Raw genomic sequence first — 20,189 nt, 5'->3', positions numbered from 1 at the left:
TGATGAATTAGGACCTCTTCCCACATTAGGAGGGGGGGCTCCAATACAAATGAAATACAAATTTCCCCATAACTCGAGAACTAATCAAGCAAATAGAACCAAATTCGGCATGTGGAGGTTTTTGGAGGCAAAAATATTTTCTACGGTGAATTAGGATCCTTCCACACTTCAAGAGGGGGGGCCTCTACACAAATGAAATACAAATTTCCTCATAATTCGAGAACTAATCAAGCAAATGGAACCATATTTGGCATGTGGGTGTTTTTGGAGGCAACCATTTTTCCCATTATGAATTAGGACTTCTTACCTTTTTAGGTGGGGGGGGGGGCTCCCATTCAAACGAAATACAAATTTGCTCATAACTTTAGAACTAATCAAGCAAATGGAACCAAATTTGGCATGTGAGAGTTTTAGATGGCAGAATTTTTTTTCTGTGGTGTATTACGACCCCTTTCCCTTTTAAGAGGGTGGGCTCCCATACAAATGAAATACAAATTTCCTTATAATTTGAGTACTAATCAAGCAAATGGAACCAAATTTAGCATGTAGGAGATTTTTGAGTCTTGAATCTATTTTATGATAGTTAGAGACCTCTCACCCCTGTGGTAGGGGGATATGGACTCTCATACAAATAAAGCAGAAATTTTTGCGAAACTCAAAAACTAATCCAACTCGAGAAATTCGAGACTCTTCCATAAAACATTAATCAATAACAAGACCACAAAAACTATCTATAGTAACACTAGATCATTCAGGACGAGCCGGTCACGAGTGTTGCCGGTGACCCGCCGTCGGAAGCGCCGCCCACTGGGGGGCTTGCAAAACTCGAGATAGTGACAAAGATCATCCGAGATTCATGATTTATGTACAACACAGGTTAATTTGTGGCAATACGAAGTTTGTCGGGTCAGCTAGTAAAACATAAAACAAAGTATGCAGTAAGAATTTTACAATAAATTTTTTTAGTTATTTATATTTAATATTTTTATAAAAGAAAAATATGTGCCGTTACCATCAAGTATTTGTTCTGTTACTTGCCATTATTACGAAAATAAACACAATAAATTAGCCATTGTATAAATATTTTTTATAGGTATCATACTTTTCCACGAGTCCTGAGCTGAGCAATAAACAGAGGTTTGAATATTTTTCTCGAACAATTCCATCAGACCATTACCAAGTGAAAGCGATAGTTGACATCGTGCGAAAGCTAGGATGGAGTTATATATCAATTATTTATGAAGAGAGTAATTATGGTATCAAGGTAAATGTTGGGACGTTTCACATGCTCTGTCAATATATTAATATTTTTTCTGTAGGCTTTCGAAGAATTGGATGAACTTCTCTCAAAATATGGGATCTGTATTGCCATCAAAGAAAAACTGGTGAAAGATTCTGGTGTAGCTGAAAAAATTGCGTATGATAACATTGTACAAAAATTATTAACAAAACCCAGGGCTAAAGGTAAGAACAGCGGTACTCATTTGATTAATTTTGGGCGATAGTTTAACAGACAAAACGTCGGAGGAATAACAATAATTAAAGTGGTTGATTTCAACCCTAGAACGAAACATCAGTCCCTTTGTCTCAGGGGCTTGCGATGGATTTTGTTATTTTAGGCGGAACGTATACTTCGTGTAAAAAGTGACTTGAGTGTACTTAAAATATCTGTATAGACTTGCCACTGCAACCTCCCCAACTATCTAATGCAGAAATCAGCATTTAGGAGATATTATGAAGGGCTCGTGAACAAATCCATGCTTAAATTATTGTGCACCGAATTGCCTTGATTCTACTGAAATCCGAATGCACGCTTTTCAAGTAAGCTCTTCAAATTTGTGCAATCAAACAAAAAAATCTTAGGCTCACAAAACATTGTTCAAACTTTCTAATTAACGGTCAATTTATTGCTAAGTAACAATCGAGAAATAATTACAATAAGCAAACTACTTTTAGCAACTGTTCATTAGGATATATAAACTATATTTTTAAAAGATACCGCCTGCCGGGGTGACATTGTGCCACGGAAGTGAGTTTGTGCTAAAATCCGAAATAGCTTGTTTGTGAAAATCTAATACTTAGGGATACTTACGGCTCAAACTCAAAATGATTCGAAACACAATATAATTCATATCAGCCCCGGGTAATTCACGAGGTGAGTAGTTTTGTAACTACTACAGGGTCTGAGGAGATAAACTGCTTAGCTTGTCTGCAGCCCTGCACTTGATATCAACGGGATACCATTTCTAGCTTTTCCCAAGACTGTCATTCGCCTTTTACGCGGATATGGAGGGGACAATAGAATGCCGAGCTGATCCCTATCTGAAGAGGGCGTCAGTAAGCTCATTACATCTCCATTCTACAGTATCCAGAATACCCAGAATAATGAGACTTTGCTCTGGCAATTTCCTAAAAGTTGTGCTGCACTTCTAAACTAATTTAAATGTTTGCTCCATAATTGCACGCTGTGATTTCTACAACTTGACTCATTTGAGCGGCTCGTGAGCTTTTCTCATCTGCTTATGTCTGAGGACATAACCAGTTTTAAGTATAAGCCTTTGTAATATTCAACTTTTCAATTAAGTTATCGTCTTGCAGGTGTTATAATCTTTGGATCTGATCAAGAAGTGGCCGAAGTAATGAGAGCGGTGAGGCGTCAAAATGTCACTGGAGTATTTTCATGGATCGGTTCAGATGGGTGGAGTGCTAGAAATTTAGTATCTGATGGAAATGAAGCAGAAGTCGAAGGAACTTTATCCGTGCAGCCACAAGCTAACTCTGTGATCGGGTTTGAGGAATATTTTCTCAACCTTACTGTTGCAAATAATCGCCGAAATCCTTGGTTCGTAGGTAACATCAATTCAACGCGTTTAATATCATGGCATAAGGTAAACTCATTAATTTGTAATATTCGATGTAGAATTTTGGGAAGATCATTTTCAATGCAAATATCCTGGCTCACCTTTAACACCATATAACGTAATGTATACCAAAACATGTTCAACAACTGAACAACTGTCAAGACATTCGCTTGATTTCGAGGACCAGCTGCAATTCGTTAGCGATGCGGTAATGTCTTTTGGGTATGCAATTAAGTAAGTAAACTAAACAATATGTCAATGACAGTACTGTGCACACAGTTTTGCAGAGATTAATCAAATAAAAAACTGAGTACAGTAATATTCCCAGGTAACCAATAAGCATTAACATAAGCAGTAAATCAACCGTTGAGGTATTGGCATTTCTGGCGTTTTTAACTACACGTTGTTGCATTAGCTTATTGACTGCACCATAGCTAGGCTGACCAGACGTCCCGGATAATGCGGGACTATCCCGGATTCGGATGACTTGTCCAGGATTATTAAGCGTCCCGGAAATTGTCCCGCATTGATTAATGTTTTAATCGAAACAGTTCCTAAGGATAAAACATAGGAAATTATGTTACATTGCATGAAAAAACCTACTGCAGACACCGCTCGTCAGCCGGTGCACACCCTCTCTAGTCACGGCCCCGGCCAACCGACACCTCGAACTCCTCATCTGACCAATGTCGCTGGTGACTGTTCCCTTCATCTTTAGCTTTCGCTTCATTATCCCCCAGTATTTCAATACTGGACGTACCCGGGGATAATTTGGTGCACTCAGCTATTTTGAGATGAATTGAAGTCCATTGTCCATTGTAGCATGCATGTTGAAACTGCGGTAGCCTATCATGGGATATAATGAAGGGCAAAATCCGCCTGGTAAGGCACGTGTATCTCTGAATTCTTATCCGTCCCGAAACACTGATTTTCACACGGATGCCAATGACACAGATCCCTTGCCAAATCTTGACCTTTTATCACGAACCCATCCCCAAAACCAATCTCGAATTTGCCACAAACCCTACCGCGAGCCGGAGCATGAAGAATTTAACCACTGGCTGGAATCGGCCTTCTCTGAAGCTTATTCATTAACGAGTCAGACACATGCATCGCGTTTCGTCACCACCCGGCCGCGCAGCCCACGAGACCGGATTCTAGCCTTCGTTTATTGTTTGAGGTTTCTGTTAGGCTCCCCACTTGCTCGGTAACGCTTGTAGCCATTCCGAGACGGATTCGCCGTACAGTACAGCGGTCAGCATTCAGTTTTTCGACAAAGCACAATCCGTGATGCTTAGATTAGACTTGGCTTACCGAATGACCCTCAACTGCAGTTGACCACGAATAGTTCAACTCCAGCGTCTGGCCTGCGTCTTACGGACAGCCCTTTGAGTTTCCTTGCACTCCTCAATTACTCACACCACAGCTCTTTTAGGATAATCCGTCAGTACCGGGCCGACGCTGATGGATTCTGCTGGTAACCGCACACAATTACTTTTATTTCTCCTGCTGCGTGATGAATATCTCGAAACCACGTTACCTTTAAACTGCGAAAAAATATACCGAGCAGAACTGTTTACAAATAACACAACTGTACCAAAAGCTAGCATTCACGATCACTGGGAGCGCCGCTATCGCCAAAATGAAGTGCCCAATTTCTTAATGATCCGCTCTTCACTACCGAACCGATTTAGCAAATAAGCCATTCAATATGTCACGCATTCATCAAAAAAATTTTGGTCACTATCAACCATAGCTGTTGTTAGGGTTGATGCGACTTATGCTTATGCTAAATATTTTTTTTACATAAATTGGCACTCTAAATTCTATTAAATTCTTGTCAGTAATCGGCTGCAAATAAGCGTTGTCAGCACAGTTAGTGGGTGAGCAGTAAAATAGCCGTATATATCGCCATTTAAAATGACGTAAATGCTTATCGGCAGGCATTTGAATAGCACTGGTAATGTCTATTGGTTACCTGGATTGTCATCAAATTAATTTTTAATACATGTTGACTATGTCCAACAGAAATATGCATAGAGAGATGTGCAATGGCCAGCCGGGATTATGTGATGATATGAAACCAACAAAAGGAGCGGATCTTTTAAAATATCTTCGGAAAGCCGATTTTGTTGGTTTAAGTGGCGACAGATTTAATTTCGACGCTAACGGTGATGGACCAGCACGCTACAATATCATTCACTTCAAGCAGGTGGAACCAGAAAGATATACATGGATTAAAGTTGGTGAATATTACCAAGGAGAATTACGCCTAAACATGGAAGGTAAATTTGGTCTATTTTTATCGAAGTAATAATATGCAACCAACAAAATTATTAGGTATATTAAAAAAGCTAGTGTTATTCAAGCTCACGTGGCAACAATCAAGAGAAGAATTAGGTATTGTTGGTTATAGAGGAATAGCTTTGCTGGGATCCATTTTTTTATTTTCACAAATTTTCAGTGACTAAATAAAACAACTCTACATATTTTTTATATTTTTCGGTAACATTGAAAAATGGAAAAAAAATTTGGCAATTAATATGCTGTTTGGGTATGCAAAATCTTAACAGAATTGGTGCAATAGTTTTTCACAGACGCTAATCATCGATTTTAAAAATGGTGGTTGTGAGGAACATGCGTTTAATCGGAAACTAGCAGTCATTAACTTTTCATCGGACTTTTCGGAAGCAGTTTTTTAGTCCAAAAGCAGGGTTCTGTTTATAGAAATGTATTCACGGTATTCTTGTTACCGAACACAGCGAATATCCACCTTTTCGCGCGCTTAATGGCAGCTAGTGGGTAAAGTTTTCGACAATGTTTATTTGCTTTTGGGACGTCCGCTGACGTATGCTTGAAAGTTCTACAACAATAATTAAGGCTGGAAATATCAACTTGACGTGAATAAAGTTGCCAAAGGCATGCAAACGTTCTCCGAAAGTTGTACGCACTAGCCGAAATTACGCACGCAAAAAGGTCAATATTTTCATGAACAGAATTTTTGTTTCAAACAAAAAAACTGCTTTTGAAATTTACAGAATCGATGCCGACTAATTTCACCTTAAAGGTTGTTGCGTCTACTACTGGAGGATTTGGAATTTAAATCTTCATGATTATGGATATTTGACTATGAATGACTAAAAATACTGAAAATTTCTGAAATCTGAAATCAGAAAAATGAAAGAATGAAAGAAAAATCAATTTTCTAATCATCTGACCATACCACTATAGACCAAATCAAGGTGACGTCATCTGGCAGATATTGGCGCCCTTGTTTACAAACAGACCGCAGAGTCCAAAAAAGTTTTAGCTGTTTAAACGGCAAGTTGGTTTAAACAGCATTAGGACTAAATTTAAAAGCCATTATGCCTGTAAAATGTTAAAAAACACGCTACATTCGCGATAAACGGAAAGGAAAGTTTTCCAAAATGTAAACAAGGGCGCCAGTATCATCTGTCAATTGACGGTATGATGATTTGGTCTATAGATCATTTTAAGGTGACGTAATTTTGCCGTCAAATGACACCACTTGGTGGTTTGTTTACATGTTTTTTGTCTCATCCAGCGGTTTCGATTTAAGTTTTCGTAAAGGATTACTGTATCAATTGGCTTAAAATGCATATAAAGCGCTTTTTCTTCTTTTTATTGAACATTTTGATCTTTATCTGCCGGGCGAAGATAGAAAACTCAATTCAAACTCTACACCATGTAAACAAACCACCACGTGCTGTCAAAAGAGTGTGGCTAGGTCGTCCGGTGCAATCTATAATGCTTGAAACAGTGGAATCGTTCGTTTGGTTATATATGGTATCGCACTGCGTACAGGTACAGGAATATTTCAGGTGCATTTTTTATTTGATTTTTTATTTTAGAGGCTTTCAATCTGCAGATGGGATACCTCTGAATTTATTAATGCATATATTATGATAAACAACTTTGTCGAATCTGCATTCACGCTTCTCACGCCGATTTCCCTGGTTTAAATCCCGACCCAGCAAAAGCCGCGACGGGCCCAAGCGTTAAATTGACTATACTCAGAAGTGTCAGAAACTATCGTGGTATTACAAACTTGCCCGCTGTCTCGAAATTATTCGAAATAATTGTGAGTGCCGCAAGTACCAGACACTACATTTCCTCGGACCAACACGGTTTCATTGCTGGCCGCTCCGTGACTACAAATCTTCTAGATTTCACTTCTAATTGTATTATCGAAATGGAACGTAAGGCACAAGTGGATGTGATCTATACTGACTTAAAAGCGGCCTTCGACCGCATAAATAATCGAATACTGCTTGACAAAGTCTTACGTCTGGGTGCTACGCAACAGTTTGTCACCTGGTTACGATCATATTTGTGCAATAGAGTTCTGCAAGTGAAACTTGAGTCTAAGCTATCGTCGCCGTTTACAAATAAATTTGGAGTACCTCAAGGTAGTAACTTGGGTCCACTTTTTATTTGTTTTTTGTTTATAAGACTCATCTGACAATGAGTATGTCTTAATGAATATTCTTAATTACAATTACAACCACTAATTTCTAATATTAAGCAAACGGTCACGAAAAACATGTATTGGTACATTAAAGTCGAACATTTCAAACATGTCGTTAAGTTGAAAGTGCATTTTATGTAATTTATGTTATAAGTTTTTTATGTCTGTGATTTTTTTTAATATCCTGTGGATGAAGGGCAAGGCCCATATATCCGGATTCCAATAAACTAAACTAAAACGAAGACACATAATTCGAACAGGTTCATGGGATCCATATAAATGACTCCGTGGTTCCAAATAGAAGAAGTTTCTCTGGCGTAACGGTCGTTCGGGAGCATATAGGGCCAGTTGTTCTAATAACGACGGGCAGTCGATGCGATCCGTCAGTAGTTTAGCAGCAAACACCGCCTGTGCAGTTCGTCGTCTGAGTTCCAGTGGCTGAATGCCAAGAAGTCGGCAGCGATTTTCATACGACGGTAGGTTTAGTGGATCGCGCCCGGAAGATGGCGAAGGGCATAGCGGACGAATTTCTTCTGTACCATCTCGATTCTGCGCGACCAATTTGCGTGAAGTGGACACCAAATGACAGAATTAGTCTCGAGAATTGACCGCACAAGTGAACAGTAAAGCGATTTAAGGCATAGTGGGTCTCGGAACTCATCCGCAATCTTGAGCATGAATCCAAGTTGACGGTTGGCCTTGGAGATAATACTGTCGTAGTGGCTCTTGAATGTTAATCCATTATCCAACAGCACTCCCAAATCTTTAATATGCTGTACGCGGAGGAGTTGGTGGCCGGAAACAGTATAGTCATATTCAATAGGCGCACGTTTTCTATGAAACGAAATCACGTTACACTTCTCTATACTTCGCGTTAAGCAGTTTGCTCCGCACCAGCTCACAACTCTTGCAGTTTCACATAGTCACTTAGGCACGTAATGGTTTTAAAAATTTTAGTATCGTCAGCATAAAATAGTCGACAACTATGTGGAAGCAGCAAAGTAACATCATTTATGAAAAAGAGCAGCGGGTCTAAGTTACTGCCTTGCGGGACTCCAGATTGATTGGAGAAGCAGCTGGAGACAGTGGATCCTATTAAGTTTCGGTTTCTGTCATAAGTTTCTGTTCGGCAGGTAAGATCTGAACCAGCATACGGCATCCGTGGATACACCCAGTCGCTCCATTTTGCTCAGCAGTATTTCATGATCCACTCGATCGAAAGCGGCTTTCAGGTTCAGGTAAATAGCGTCGGTTTGAAAGCTAGAGTCCAAATTTCGCAAACAGTGGGAAACAAACTACATCAGATTTGTGGTCACCGATCTTTTCGGGAAGAATCCATGCTGGTCAGCGTCAATATAGCTTTTACAACAAGCAAACAAAGCGTAATTTACGAGAATTTCAAACAATTTTGAGCAAACGCACAAGGACGTGCGCTGTGCGTGTTTATTATGTTCTTCAACGACGCTGCCTCTGCTCTTGGAACTGGGTGCAGACTGGTTTATGCTGATGATCTTAAAATTTACTTGAGGATTCGATGCATCGAGGATTGTCGTCGTCTTCAGACACTTTTGGACACATTTGTGAACTGATGTAAATCAAACTACTTGACTATCAGCACTGCTAAATGTGAGGTAATGATATTCCATGGTATGAAATCGCCGATCGTATTCGATTATAGAATTGATGATCAGATATTAAAAAGGGTCGATTGTGTTAACGATCTTGGTGTCACATTAGACCCGAAAATGGCGTTTGACCGACATCGTGCGATGATAATTTCAAAAGCAACCCGTCAGCTGGGATTTATCGTCAAAATTGGACAAGATTTCAATGATCCGCATTGGTTTAAAGCACTCTTTTGCGCGTTAGTCCGTCCGATTCTTGAAAACTGTTGTCTAATCTGGACACCGCACCAGCTCTATTGGAACCTTCGAACTGAACGAGTGCAAAGAACGTTTATACGATTGGCCCTACGGAATCTGCCTTGGCGTGATCCAGATAACTTACCTTCATATCCTGACCTGTCGTTTGCTTGGTCTCGATACACTTGAGTGTCAGCGCAAGGTGCAACAGGCGTTGTTCGAGGCTAAACTGCTGAATAGCGAGATTGATTGCCCAAAGTTGCAGTCGCTTCTAAATTTCCACGCATCTCAAAGGACTCGGAGACCCTCGTCACCGCTGACTAACCGATCTTATCGCACTGAATTTGGCCGCAATGAACCAGTGGCATCGTGTATAAAAACTTTCTGGAGGAATATTTTGAAATCGGTGAACCGTTGAATAAGTTCAAGCGTTGGTGACAATATAATTGTCGTAGACTATTATTATTGTTAATAGTAGTTCATTTAGACTTTAAGTCAGATGGGTTGTGAAACAAGAAAACAATACTAGAGTGGCCAGAGCCCGAAAACGCGCGAAATCGAAAGGGATTGCTCGTTAATGTCGAGAGCAGAAAAAACGCGTGTGGTTTTGGTTAACAATTTTCTATACTAACTTTATTAAGGCGAAGGAAGTACAAGATGCCAAATGTAGGTGCGGTGATACAAATTTTTATGTGTATAATTTGTTGGGTATTGGTTGCATAGGCATAACTGCTCGAACCGGGAATCACGTAGAGATACTGCGCGAACATAATCCGCCCACCAAATTCCCTCTGGGAATTTCAGGTTGAAGTCTCATGGGACAAAATTCATCTGCGTCTAATGGTATAACCCTTATCTTACGGATATCACGTCGCATAATGCCACTACAGGTTTTTACGGCTACAACCCTGATCAGTCCATCAAGTCCGGGAAAAAGCTCGATGATTCTTCCCAATGGCCATTGCTTTGGTTTGGAATTATCATCTACCAGAAGAACGAAATCTCCAATCGAAACGTTTACCTATGCTCGCTGCCACCTTTTCATTCGCTGCAGAGAAAGCACATATTCCTTCTGCCATCTGTTTCGGAACTCTTGTGAGAGGCATTGAGTAAACTGCCAACGTGACATGGACGATATTTGGCATTCTAGCATGTTAATTTCTGGAATAGTGGTGAGCGCTCGATCAATAAGCAGATGAGCAGGAGTGAGAGGTTGTGAATCCATCGGGCTATCCGAAATCGGCGTGAGTGGTCTCGAATTCATGGTAGCAGCTACTTGGGCAATCAATGTGGACAACTCTTCGAAGGTGAATATGTAATTGCTAGCTATTTTTGCCAAATATTGCTTGGAAACTTTATTTGCTGACTCCCACAGTCCTCCGTGGTGCGGGGAGCGAGCAGGGATAAATTTCCATTCCACGCCCTTGTTAGTCATGAAGTCGGTTACCGTTTCATTACGCTGCGCCGCATTGAGAAAATTGTACATTTCACGCAGATGCTTGGCTGCTGCGCGAAAGGTCGTTGCATTATGCGAGTACATTTTAGCTGGTAAACCGTAGCGACTATAAAAACGTGTAAATGCCGCTAGGAACGCAGCAGCGGTGAGCTCTGACACAGCTTCCATATGTACTGCCTTTGTGGAGAAGCAAATAAATAGCGCGATGTACCCCTTGCTTTGCTTTGCCCCTCTGGTCCGGCGACTGACAATGTTGACTGGTCCGGCGTAGTCAACGCCAGTAATTGCAAACGGCAGATTCGGTTGAATTCGATCGAACGGCAGCTGACCCATTTGTTGAGCTAACGGTACTGGTTTAGCACGTGCACAAGTCACACATTGACGGTATATCTTTCTAGTTGCACTGGCTCCCCTGAGTACCCAAAACTTTCTGCGGGATACTGCTAACAGTGTTTGTGGACCACAATGATGATGAGTAAGGTGATCATGCATCAAAACCAGCGATGTAAAAATTGAATGACGAGGTAGCAGTATGGGGTGGCGAAGGTCGTAGTTGAGGCCCGATTGTTGTAGCCTTCCGCCCACCCTGAGCTCACCAGTTTGGTCTAGGAATGGCTTGAGTTGGTGCAGGCTACTGCTAGTGCTTACTTCTCCCTTTTGTTCCAGACGCTCTCGTTCTGCATGGAAATATTTCTGCTGAATGTGAAGAATGTAAACTGTTTGAGCGCGTTCAAGTTCGATTGGAAGCAGACGTGTGAGTGATTGATGTTCAGAAGAAAAAACACGATATATGCGAGCTGTTACTCGCAGTAGCATGGTGAGATTTGGATAGTACCTTGCTAGCATTTCATCCAGAAAACGGTTTTCGTAAATAGCGAGGAGAGAGATCGGCATTGCCTTTTGCTCTTTGGCAATGTGCTGTTGTTCCGCGGTGGTTTATGCAGAAACGTTGATCGGCTTAAGATAATCGTGTGTGAAGCTCCAGGGAGGGCCATTCCACCACAGGGTGTTACACTGGATTTGCTCTGGCGAAGCTCTGCGTGAGATGATGTCAGCAGGATTTTGCTCCGAATCGATATGGCTCCAATTTATAGCGGGAAGACAAGTTGTGATCTCTGCTACTCGATTGGCAACAAAGGTTGGTGGGGCTTCACCATTCAGCCATGCCAGTACGACAGTCGAATCTACCCAGGCACGTATCTCATGAAAAGGTTGGTGGATGGCTTTGGACACATTTCTGATCAGTCGTGCGAGTATTACGACCGCACATAGCTCCAAACGAGGTAGCGTTTTTCGCTTGTTCCCAACGGGCGCAATCTTGGATTTTGCTTCATCGTCGACTGCTCGGATATATATGCAGGCGCCCATGGCCTTCTCCGAGGCATCACTGTAGCCGTGCAGGAATATTTTTGATGGTTCGTTCAAGCTGATGACTCGTCTCGGTATCTGAAAGGAGTTAAGAAGAACCAGATTTTGCGCAAAAACTTGCCAAGAATGAATCAACTCACCAGGGGGAGTAGTATACCAGTCCACCTTCAGCTCCCACAATTGCTGCATTATCACCTTTGCTTGGACGATGATTGGTGCTAAAAGACCAAGAGGGTCGAATAGGCTAGCGATGCTGGATAGAATATTGCGCTTTGTGGGCTGAAGGATCTGAGGTAGTTGAATGCTGAACATGAACTCATCGCTGCACGGCTGCCAGTTGATGCCAAGTGTCTTGACGGTACTCGACTCGTTGAGCTCGATGGGAACCTTCATCTCAAGGTCCGCTTCAGGTACACCTTCCAAAGCTTCAATGCTGTTAGAAGTCCACTTACGCAAGTAAAAACCGCCAGTCGAAAAAATATGCGAAAGCTCTCGTCGAAGTTGTTTGGCTTCTTCAATGGTGTCTGCTCCAGTAAGGACATCGTCCACGTAAATGCCCTTAGTCGCCTTCTCTACGGTTGTCGAAAACTGGGTTTGGTGGGATAATAATAGTTGTTGAACACATTTGGTCGCCAGGTATGAGGCACTCTTAGTGCCATATGTAACGGTGTTGAGGCAATATTCCTGAAGTGGATCATTTTTAGACCAGCGCCAAAGAATCCGAATAGAATTTCGATCTTCATCAGAAAGCCGCACCATCCTGTACATTTGTTTCACATCCCCTGCTAATACGATCGATGGAAATCTAAAACGCAATAGAATATCCACCAAAGAGTCTTGAAGCACAGGACCAGTGAGGAGAATGTCATTGAGGGATTTACCACTGCTGGTTTTGGATGAGGCATCAAACACCACCCTACATTTTGTCGTGGTGCTCTCCTGTTTTATGACGCAGTGATGGGGAAGAAAAACGCAGTGTTCCAATGCTGTAGTAGCGAGACTCATATGGTTGAGGTCAATGTACTCCCGCATAAAAGAGTGGTATTGTTCCTTGAGGTGGGGATTTTTTTCTAATTTACGCTCGAGGTGAAAAAATCTCTTCTCTGCGATTTCCCTTGATTCACCGAGAGAAGAGGGGCTCTCAGAGTACGGCAGCCGAACAGTAAATTTTCCGGAGATATCACGAGTGGTGTGTTTTGCGAAATGCTCTTCGCATTTAATCTCTTCGTCATTATAATGTGGTGATGAACTTTTGTATTCTTCGTATTCCCAAAATTTCTGTAGTTGATCAGACAAAGGATCATTAGCGGTTGTGAGTAAGCATGACGACAGAGTGCATTGTGACTGATCACTGCTGTCGTTGTAACCACCAGAAACTACCCAACCAAGTTTAATGTTTTGTAGCACGGGTAAACGACCATCCAAATCAAGTTTAATTGTTCCTGATTCCAGTAGCTGGAAGAAGAGTTTATTGCCGAGTAGCATACTTATCTTTCCCGGGTGGTGAAATTGAGGGTCAGCCAGATTGATCGTTGTAGGAATTGGCCAATTAGATATATTGATTGGCTTAAGCGGTAAGTCAGACGTAATACGTCGCAGAACAATGCACGGCACGACATTTTGGTAGTCTGAGCAGCGTGAGGCGAATGTTACTAGTGCCCCTTATTTGCGCGATTAGAGGAACCAGCAATTCCACCAAACTCGAAATCAACTTCTGATGTTTTTAGACCCAATTTTGCACACAAATCTTCGGTGATGTAACTAGTGTGGGAAGCGCAATCTAGAACCGCTCGGCATGTGTATGGACATCTAAATTTATCGAATACGTTGATGGTGACGGTTAGTAGAAGAACATTCGTATCAGTTAGATCGCTCGTGAAATTAAGTGGGGAAATCAGCGTTTGTGACATTGATGCTGATTCATGTGTGTTGCTTAGGACTGCTACATTACTAGCTTGGGCAGGAATGGCATTCATTTCCAAAGCATCGTGTAAGCGAGTGTGATGTGGCAGCTCACATATTCGACAATTGCCGGACCGGCAAGGCTCGTCGGTGTGTTGTTTAAGGCAGTTTTCACACAGGTTCTGCCTACGAATAAAATGGAGTCGATCACTAGGTTTTGCGTGCAAAAACTTACCACATTGGTACAGATGATGTGGCGATTTCATACAAAAAACGCACACTGTTGTTGGTAACGGTTGTCCGGTGGCAACTAACGCTTTTGGTCCTCGCACGAATGATTTATTGGGCATAGCGTATGTCGGCTTCTTCGGGCGATACACTGTAACAGATTTTAGCGCGCAGCTTTGTGCATCTACGAAACGTAGGAATGCTTCCAAGGTGATTTCTTCATCCTTTAATTCTGACCTTTTACGGCTCCAAAGTTGCTTGGTTTCTGGATCTAGCTTTTCGGTTAGCAAATATAACAACCAAATGTCTCTTCCTTCCTGATTCATGGCCTTCAATGCTCTGACCACTTCATCGGACACGTCGTGTAACGAACGTAGCCCGGCGGCAGATGGGAACGTCATTGATTGTTGGGACAAAAATCGATTAATGTGGTGTTCAGCTATCTCAAGCGGTTTGTTGTATCTTTCTTTCAGCTTATCTAGCGCGGGTCCATAGTTGACATCTGCTATGCGTAGGTGTGATATCAATGCAGCTGCTTCCCCGACAAGATTTGTTTTTAGAAAATAGAGCTTCTGACTATCCTGGAGAGCGGTATTTTTATGCACTGCACTATCGAACAGGTCGAAGAAAGACGGCCATTCTAAGATTTCACCACCGAACGTTGGTAAATTCATACGCGGTAACTTAACGTCCGTATGGGGTGTACTATTCTGCTGGGTGGTAGTAGGTGGATTATTCCCTTTTACTGATGCGTTGAGACCGCTGGAGACAAGGCGCATGAACTCCGCTTGCTGCTCCGTCAATATACGAATGGCGTCGCCATTGTCTTGCGAAACTGCCTCATGGCGCGTAGATGAGAAGTCGAATCTTTTACGCAATTTTAACAAAGAACATTTCAGTGCACAAAAGCTTTCTTCGAACGTCGATTGATGCTCCAGTAACTCCTCCATTTCCTCCTCTTGACAGCACTCCACCATCCGTTTGTGAACAGCCAGGTAAGTTGCCCAAATTTCCAGGAGGTTATCCAGCTCAGTCTGGATGTCGATTTCGTCCAAGTCCGTGTTTCTAACAAGCTGCTGGTAGTTTTGAGACACTCGCTTCAACCGCGCGTCGAGTGACTTTCTTTCCCGTAGTAGCTTGTCCATTGTAGCAGGAAATTTCGATTTTACCGATATGTAGCGCGTTCGGAGGTGCTATTCCAACCTCACTCTGACACTCGTTAGCGAATCGCGGCACGGTGAAAAAGCGGATAATAACGCACCTTTGGGTTACCGTCGGTCCTATCCGGCTCGAAGGACCAATTTATAGAGTGGCCAGAGCCCGAAAACGCGCGAAATCGAAAGGGATTGCTCGTTAATGTCGAGAGCAGAAAAAACGCGTGTGGTTTTGGTTAACAATTTTCTATACTAGCTTTATTAAGGCGAAGGAAGTACAAGATGCCAAATGTAGGTGCGGTGATACAAATTTTTATGTGTATAATTTGTTGGGTATTGGTTGCATAGGCATAACTGCTCGAACCGGGAATCACGTAGAGATACTGCGCGAACAAATACTTAAGCAAAACGAAAATTGTCGAATCTCCCTATAATGGCTAGATCAGGTGAGCCAATCAGTGAATTGGCCCTCTTAATCTAGAATGATCCCGACAGGCGGGGAGAAAAACTCGTTCGTTATCCACGCTGTGTTGCTAACCGGGCCAAGATTAACCTTAGAAATTGTACATTTATTTGAGGTTACATATACGGCTAGCTATTGTAGTTTGCACGATCTTGAAGAGATTAGTTTTTCTGAGCAAAAAAGATGATAAAAGGAAAGACATATTCCCATTCACAGCTGACAAACAATATGTTTCCAGATATTCAATTTGGTATTAAAAACCCAACTGCTCCTGAATCCGTTTGTAGCAGACCATGTGAAAGGGGACAGGCGAAAAAATACGTGGAAGGCGAAGGTTGCTGTTGGCATTGCTTCAACTGTTCGCAGTATCAGGTGAACCAGTTTTTTCTCTAGCGCTTTACAGTATATTAGACGATACCGTCTTATGTATTTATTTATATTGTTCGCAGATTCAAAATCCAACTGATGAAACACATTGTATAAACTGTCCTAGAGGAACTATACCCGATTTATACCATGAAGCATGTCAACATATTCCGGAGGATTATCTAAAGCCAGAATCGCCATATGCAATTGGAGCAATGTCATTCAGTACTTTGGGAATACTCTTGACGCTTTTCGTAGTTGGAGTCTTTTTAAAGTATGATTATCAATCTTATTTCAGGTTCACAAATTTTTATATTTAATTTTTTTTAGAAATAATGACACTCCCGTTGTGCGTGCATCAGGAAGAGAACTGAGCTATGTACTTCTCAGTGGCATTCTCCTATGTTACGGCGTCACCTACGCATTGGTATTTAAACCAAATGATATAGTTTGTGGCGTTCAGCGGTAAGTACCGGTACCTATGTTATAACTCCCTCTTTAAATATCCATTTTGCAGTTTCTGGTCGGGATTCTCGTTCACCGTAATATACGCTGCACTTCTCACCAAAACTAATAGAATAGCTCGGATATTCAATGCGAGTACTAAGTCGGCAAAGCGTCCTTCATTTATTAGTCCCCACTCACAGCTTGTTATATGTGGGATCCTGATATCTTTTCAGGTAAAACCATAGTCAACTATAGTCAACATTAGTTACTCATACTTAATTAATAGTACAATATTTTATATTATTCATAGATTCTTATTAACGCAGTATGGATGGTTGTGTCACCAGCGCATGCAATGCATCATTATCCCACTAGAGAGGATAATCTACTCGTTTGCAATTCCTATACTGATGCATCCTACATGATTGCTTTTTTTTATCCAATATTTCTGATCATTGTATGTACTGTTTATGCTGTTCTTACGCGTAAGACTCCAGAGGCTTTCAACGAATCTAAGTATATAGGTGGGTTTTTCAATATAATCGAATTACAATATCAAGCAGCGCGTTGATATTGAAGTAGGTATATGTAATTATATGTTTATGTTTGTAAAAAGGCATAAGTGCAAGCGAAATACGAATGTTTAAAAAAAAATATTATTTATGCTGAGCCAAAAAACGCTATTTTGACTTCGATTTTAATGTCGGTCGGTTTTTGAAATTTTTAGACATAGACCATTTCTAGCTCAAAGTGCTGCAAAAGAGCAATTTTAGACCCGACTATTTTTGAAAGAAATACAATTTTGCTGACATGTTGCTTACAATGCAAGGCTTCATTTTCCACCAAACTTAATTTTCGAAGTAACTACACTTAATTGACATTTTGTGACTTTTAACATTGTTTAGCAAAGTTTTTTCATTTAGTGAAATTTTTTCCTGAGAATACACTCAATTTCCAACTTTTCATTTGACGTCTTTTCATAAAATCAGTAGTTTTCAAGATATGATTTTTTGAAACAAAAAATCATTTCTAAATACGCCCTTTTGAAAAATTACTCATGATGAAAAAATTAAGTTTAGTGGATATTGAATCCTTGAAACATATCAGTAAAATTTCATTTTAATCAAAAATAGTCGAGTCAAATCGTTTTGCTCGTTGAGCTGGAAATGCTCCATAGCAACCGTACTTTTTGTGTAATCTGCTAGTAAGGAAGATCTCTGCGAAACAGTCGAATTTGGAAGTCTCACACTAAATTGGAACCATACCAAAGGCTGCAAAGATCTAATAGCCGGCCATGTTACTTTCGAGTCTCGACTTGGAGGCATCCATTTAGACCTGTAGCAAAGAACAGAAGTGGAAGTCCGAACGATTCGACGATCAAAATTGGTAAGTCTTTTTTGTTTTTATTTTTCTTTGAGGTTTTCGCGGTTTTCGGATAGAAGCGAATAACAGCAATTTAAGCAGAACGCTCGCTTCTTGTCGCATAGCAGCTTTCACATGCTTTCGTGTGCATTCGTAAGCGTTCGGGTGTTTTCGTGGAAAAAAGTGACGCACCACCGCCAGGTTCGCTAGTATCTGTAGAAAGTAGCTTGTACCGTGTACGTGTACGTGTTTGGATTTTAACTTCCACTTCTGTTCTGTCCCATGGGATCATTGTACCAGCTTGTTTTAACAAGATTTCAGATTATGATCTGGCAGGACATTTAAGGATCCCTAAGAATTTCAAGCTAAAGTCAGATGTTATTACAATAGAAATTGGATGGAGCCTCCTCCTCTCCCTTTCCTATACACCTCTTGGAACCATCGTTAGGTGTTATTTCGGGAGTGAAGGGGGAAGGTTTGGGAGTATGGTGAGCCAGGTTTGCGTCCAGGTTCTATTATGTTCTATACCGATGGCCGAGCGTATTCTGCCCCAACCGTCTTCGAGGTTTGAAGCACCTAACTCCTCGGAAGAAGGCAGTGCCTCATTCAGTATTCGCGCGTAGTTCTCGGTAGCTTGCGGGTTATCTACCTGCCTGATGTTCGCCCGAGGAGGGCGGCTTCGACGTGTCCGGTATACGGTGGACAGTTCTGAGCGCACATGTACTGCTACGAGGTAATGGTCAGAAACAATATCCGCACCCCGTCGGGAGCGTACGTTCGTGATGTTAGGGAAAAACCGGCCCTCTATGAGAACGTGGTCAATTTGGTTCATTGTACGTTGGTCAGGTGATCTCCAGGTGGCATTCCTTGCGCGGGAAAAAGGTGCTTCGGATCCAGGCCTCGGGAAGCTGCGAAGTTTATACATCATTGGCCGTTATCGTTCGTATCGGTGTGCAAGCTATGGGCTCCTACCACCAGTCTATACATTTGTTCCCTACCGACCTGGGCGTTCATATCCCCGATGACGATCTTGAAGTCCCGTGACGAGCAGCTGTCGTACGTTGCCTCCAGCCTCGCGTAGAACGCTTCTTTCTCATCGTCGGGTCTACCTCCGTGCGGGCAGTGCACGTTAATGATACTATAATTGAAGAAACGGCCCTTTATCCTCAATACACACAATCTCTCTTTGATCGCCTTCCACTCTATCACGCGATCCTGAATTCCGCCGAACACTACAAAACCCGTTCCCAGTTCGTTGGTAGTGCCACCGCTCTAGTAAAACTTGGTCTTTCCACCACGGATCTTCCATACCTTCTCTCCTTTGCGACAGATTTCCTGCAGAGCTACGGTGCCGAGTTTACGGGGTTCAAGCTGTCCAATCAGCACCCGCTCGCAACCTGCGAAATTTAGCGATCTGCAGTTCCAAGTACCGAGTCTCCATTCGTCGTCCTTGTTCCGTCGCCTAGGTCGATGCCGAATATTCCGTTCCGAATTTGCTTAAATTTTGTAAGTGTGATTTAATTTAGGTGTTTAGCCGTACTGGGGCAACACTACCGAGTCTCGCGATGGGGCTGCCATCTTATGGTGCCGAGACAGACTCATAACAATGTCTGCAAGTAGCACAATTATTTAAAGCTTTGCTCGTTTTTGTCGAACAATCATCGACTTAATCACTTTTTATCGATATACTGACAGCATATAAATAAAGATAGGTAAACTACTAATAAATGAACGAATAAAAAATTGTAAAATGATAAATATCTCAACATAATAGTAATGTGACTTTTTTGCAAATTTGCAGGTTTTACCATGTACACGACGTGCGTGATATGGCTAGCGTTCATTCCATTATATTTTGGAACAGGAAACAATGTTCAACTTCGCATTACATCGATGTCGGTTACGATAAGTTTATCGGCAACAGTTACACTGGCTTGCTTGTTTTCACCTAAGGTATGTGGTAAACCGGTTGGCAGTTTTATCATTCTTTAATTTCTGTTTTTCGAATGTTGTAGCTGTACATTATTCTAATCCGACCAGAGCGCAACATAAGGCAAAGCATGATGCCTATTCGATACAGTACCATAAACAAAACGACAGGGTCAGCGCAATCATCGATGATGGCAGCTGTTATTGTTACAGCGGCAACTTGCAATGAAAATGAAAAGGTGATAAAAAATGTTTCAAACGAAAACATTGCCGCTAGTTATTAGACGCTAATAATAAAACTT

At 41.7% G+C, this 20,189-nt stretch overlaps 1 protein-coding gene across 1 annotated transcript in view; it reads left to right on the top strand.

The window, feature by feature from the left end:
* Positions 1–20,171, top strand: part of LOC128738868 (metabotropic glutamate receptor 8-like) — a 29,098-nt gene extending 8,927 nt beyond the window's left edge. The window contains exons 2-13 of the mRNA XM_053834321.1: positions 1,094–1,264; positions 1,320–1,464; positions 2,599–2,850; positions 2,921–3,095; positions 4,890–5,146; positions 16,022–16,155; positions 16,233–16,423; positions 16,480–16,614; positions 16,667–16,829; positions 16,907–17,120; positions 19,760–19,911; positions 19,974–20,171. Of these exons, the coding sequence (XP_053690296.1) occupies positions 1,094–1,264; positions 1,320–1,464; positions 2,599–2,850; positions 2,921–3,095; positions 4,890–5,146; positions 16,022–16,155; positions 16,233–16,423; positions 16,480–16,614; positions 16,667–16,829; positions 16,907–17,120; positions 19,760–19,911; positions 19,974–20,171 (2,187 nt within the window). The remainder of the gene's footprint in view (positions 1–1,093; positions 1,265–1,319; positions 1,465–2,598; positions 2,851–2,920; positions 3,096–4,889; positions 5,147–16,021; positions 16,156–16,232; positions 16,424–16,479; positions 16,615–16,666; positions 16,830–16,906; positions 17,121–19,759; positions 19,912–19,973) is intronic.
* Positions 20,172–20,189: the final 18 nt, after the last annotated feature.

This window comes from Sabethes cyaneus, chromosome 2 (genome assembly GCF_943734655.1).
Source record: "Sabethes cyaneus chromosome 2, idSabCyanKW18_F2, whole genome shotgun sequence".
NCBI classification, from domain to species: domain Eukaryota; kingdom Metazoa; phylum Arthropoda; class Insecta; order Diptera; family Culicidae; genus Sabethes; species Sabethes cyaneus.
The sequence above is the reverse complement of the archived record's forward strand: the minus strand, read 5'-3'. Positions and strand labels throughout refer to the sequence as shown.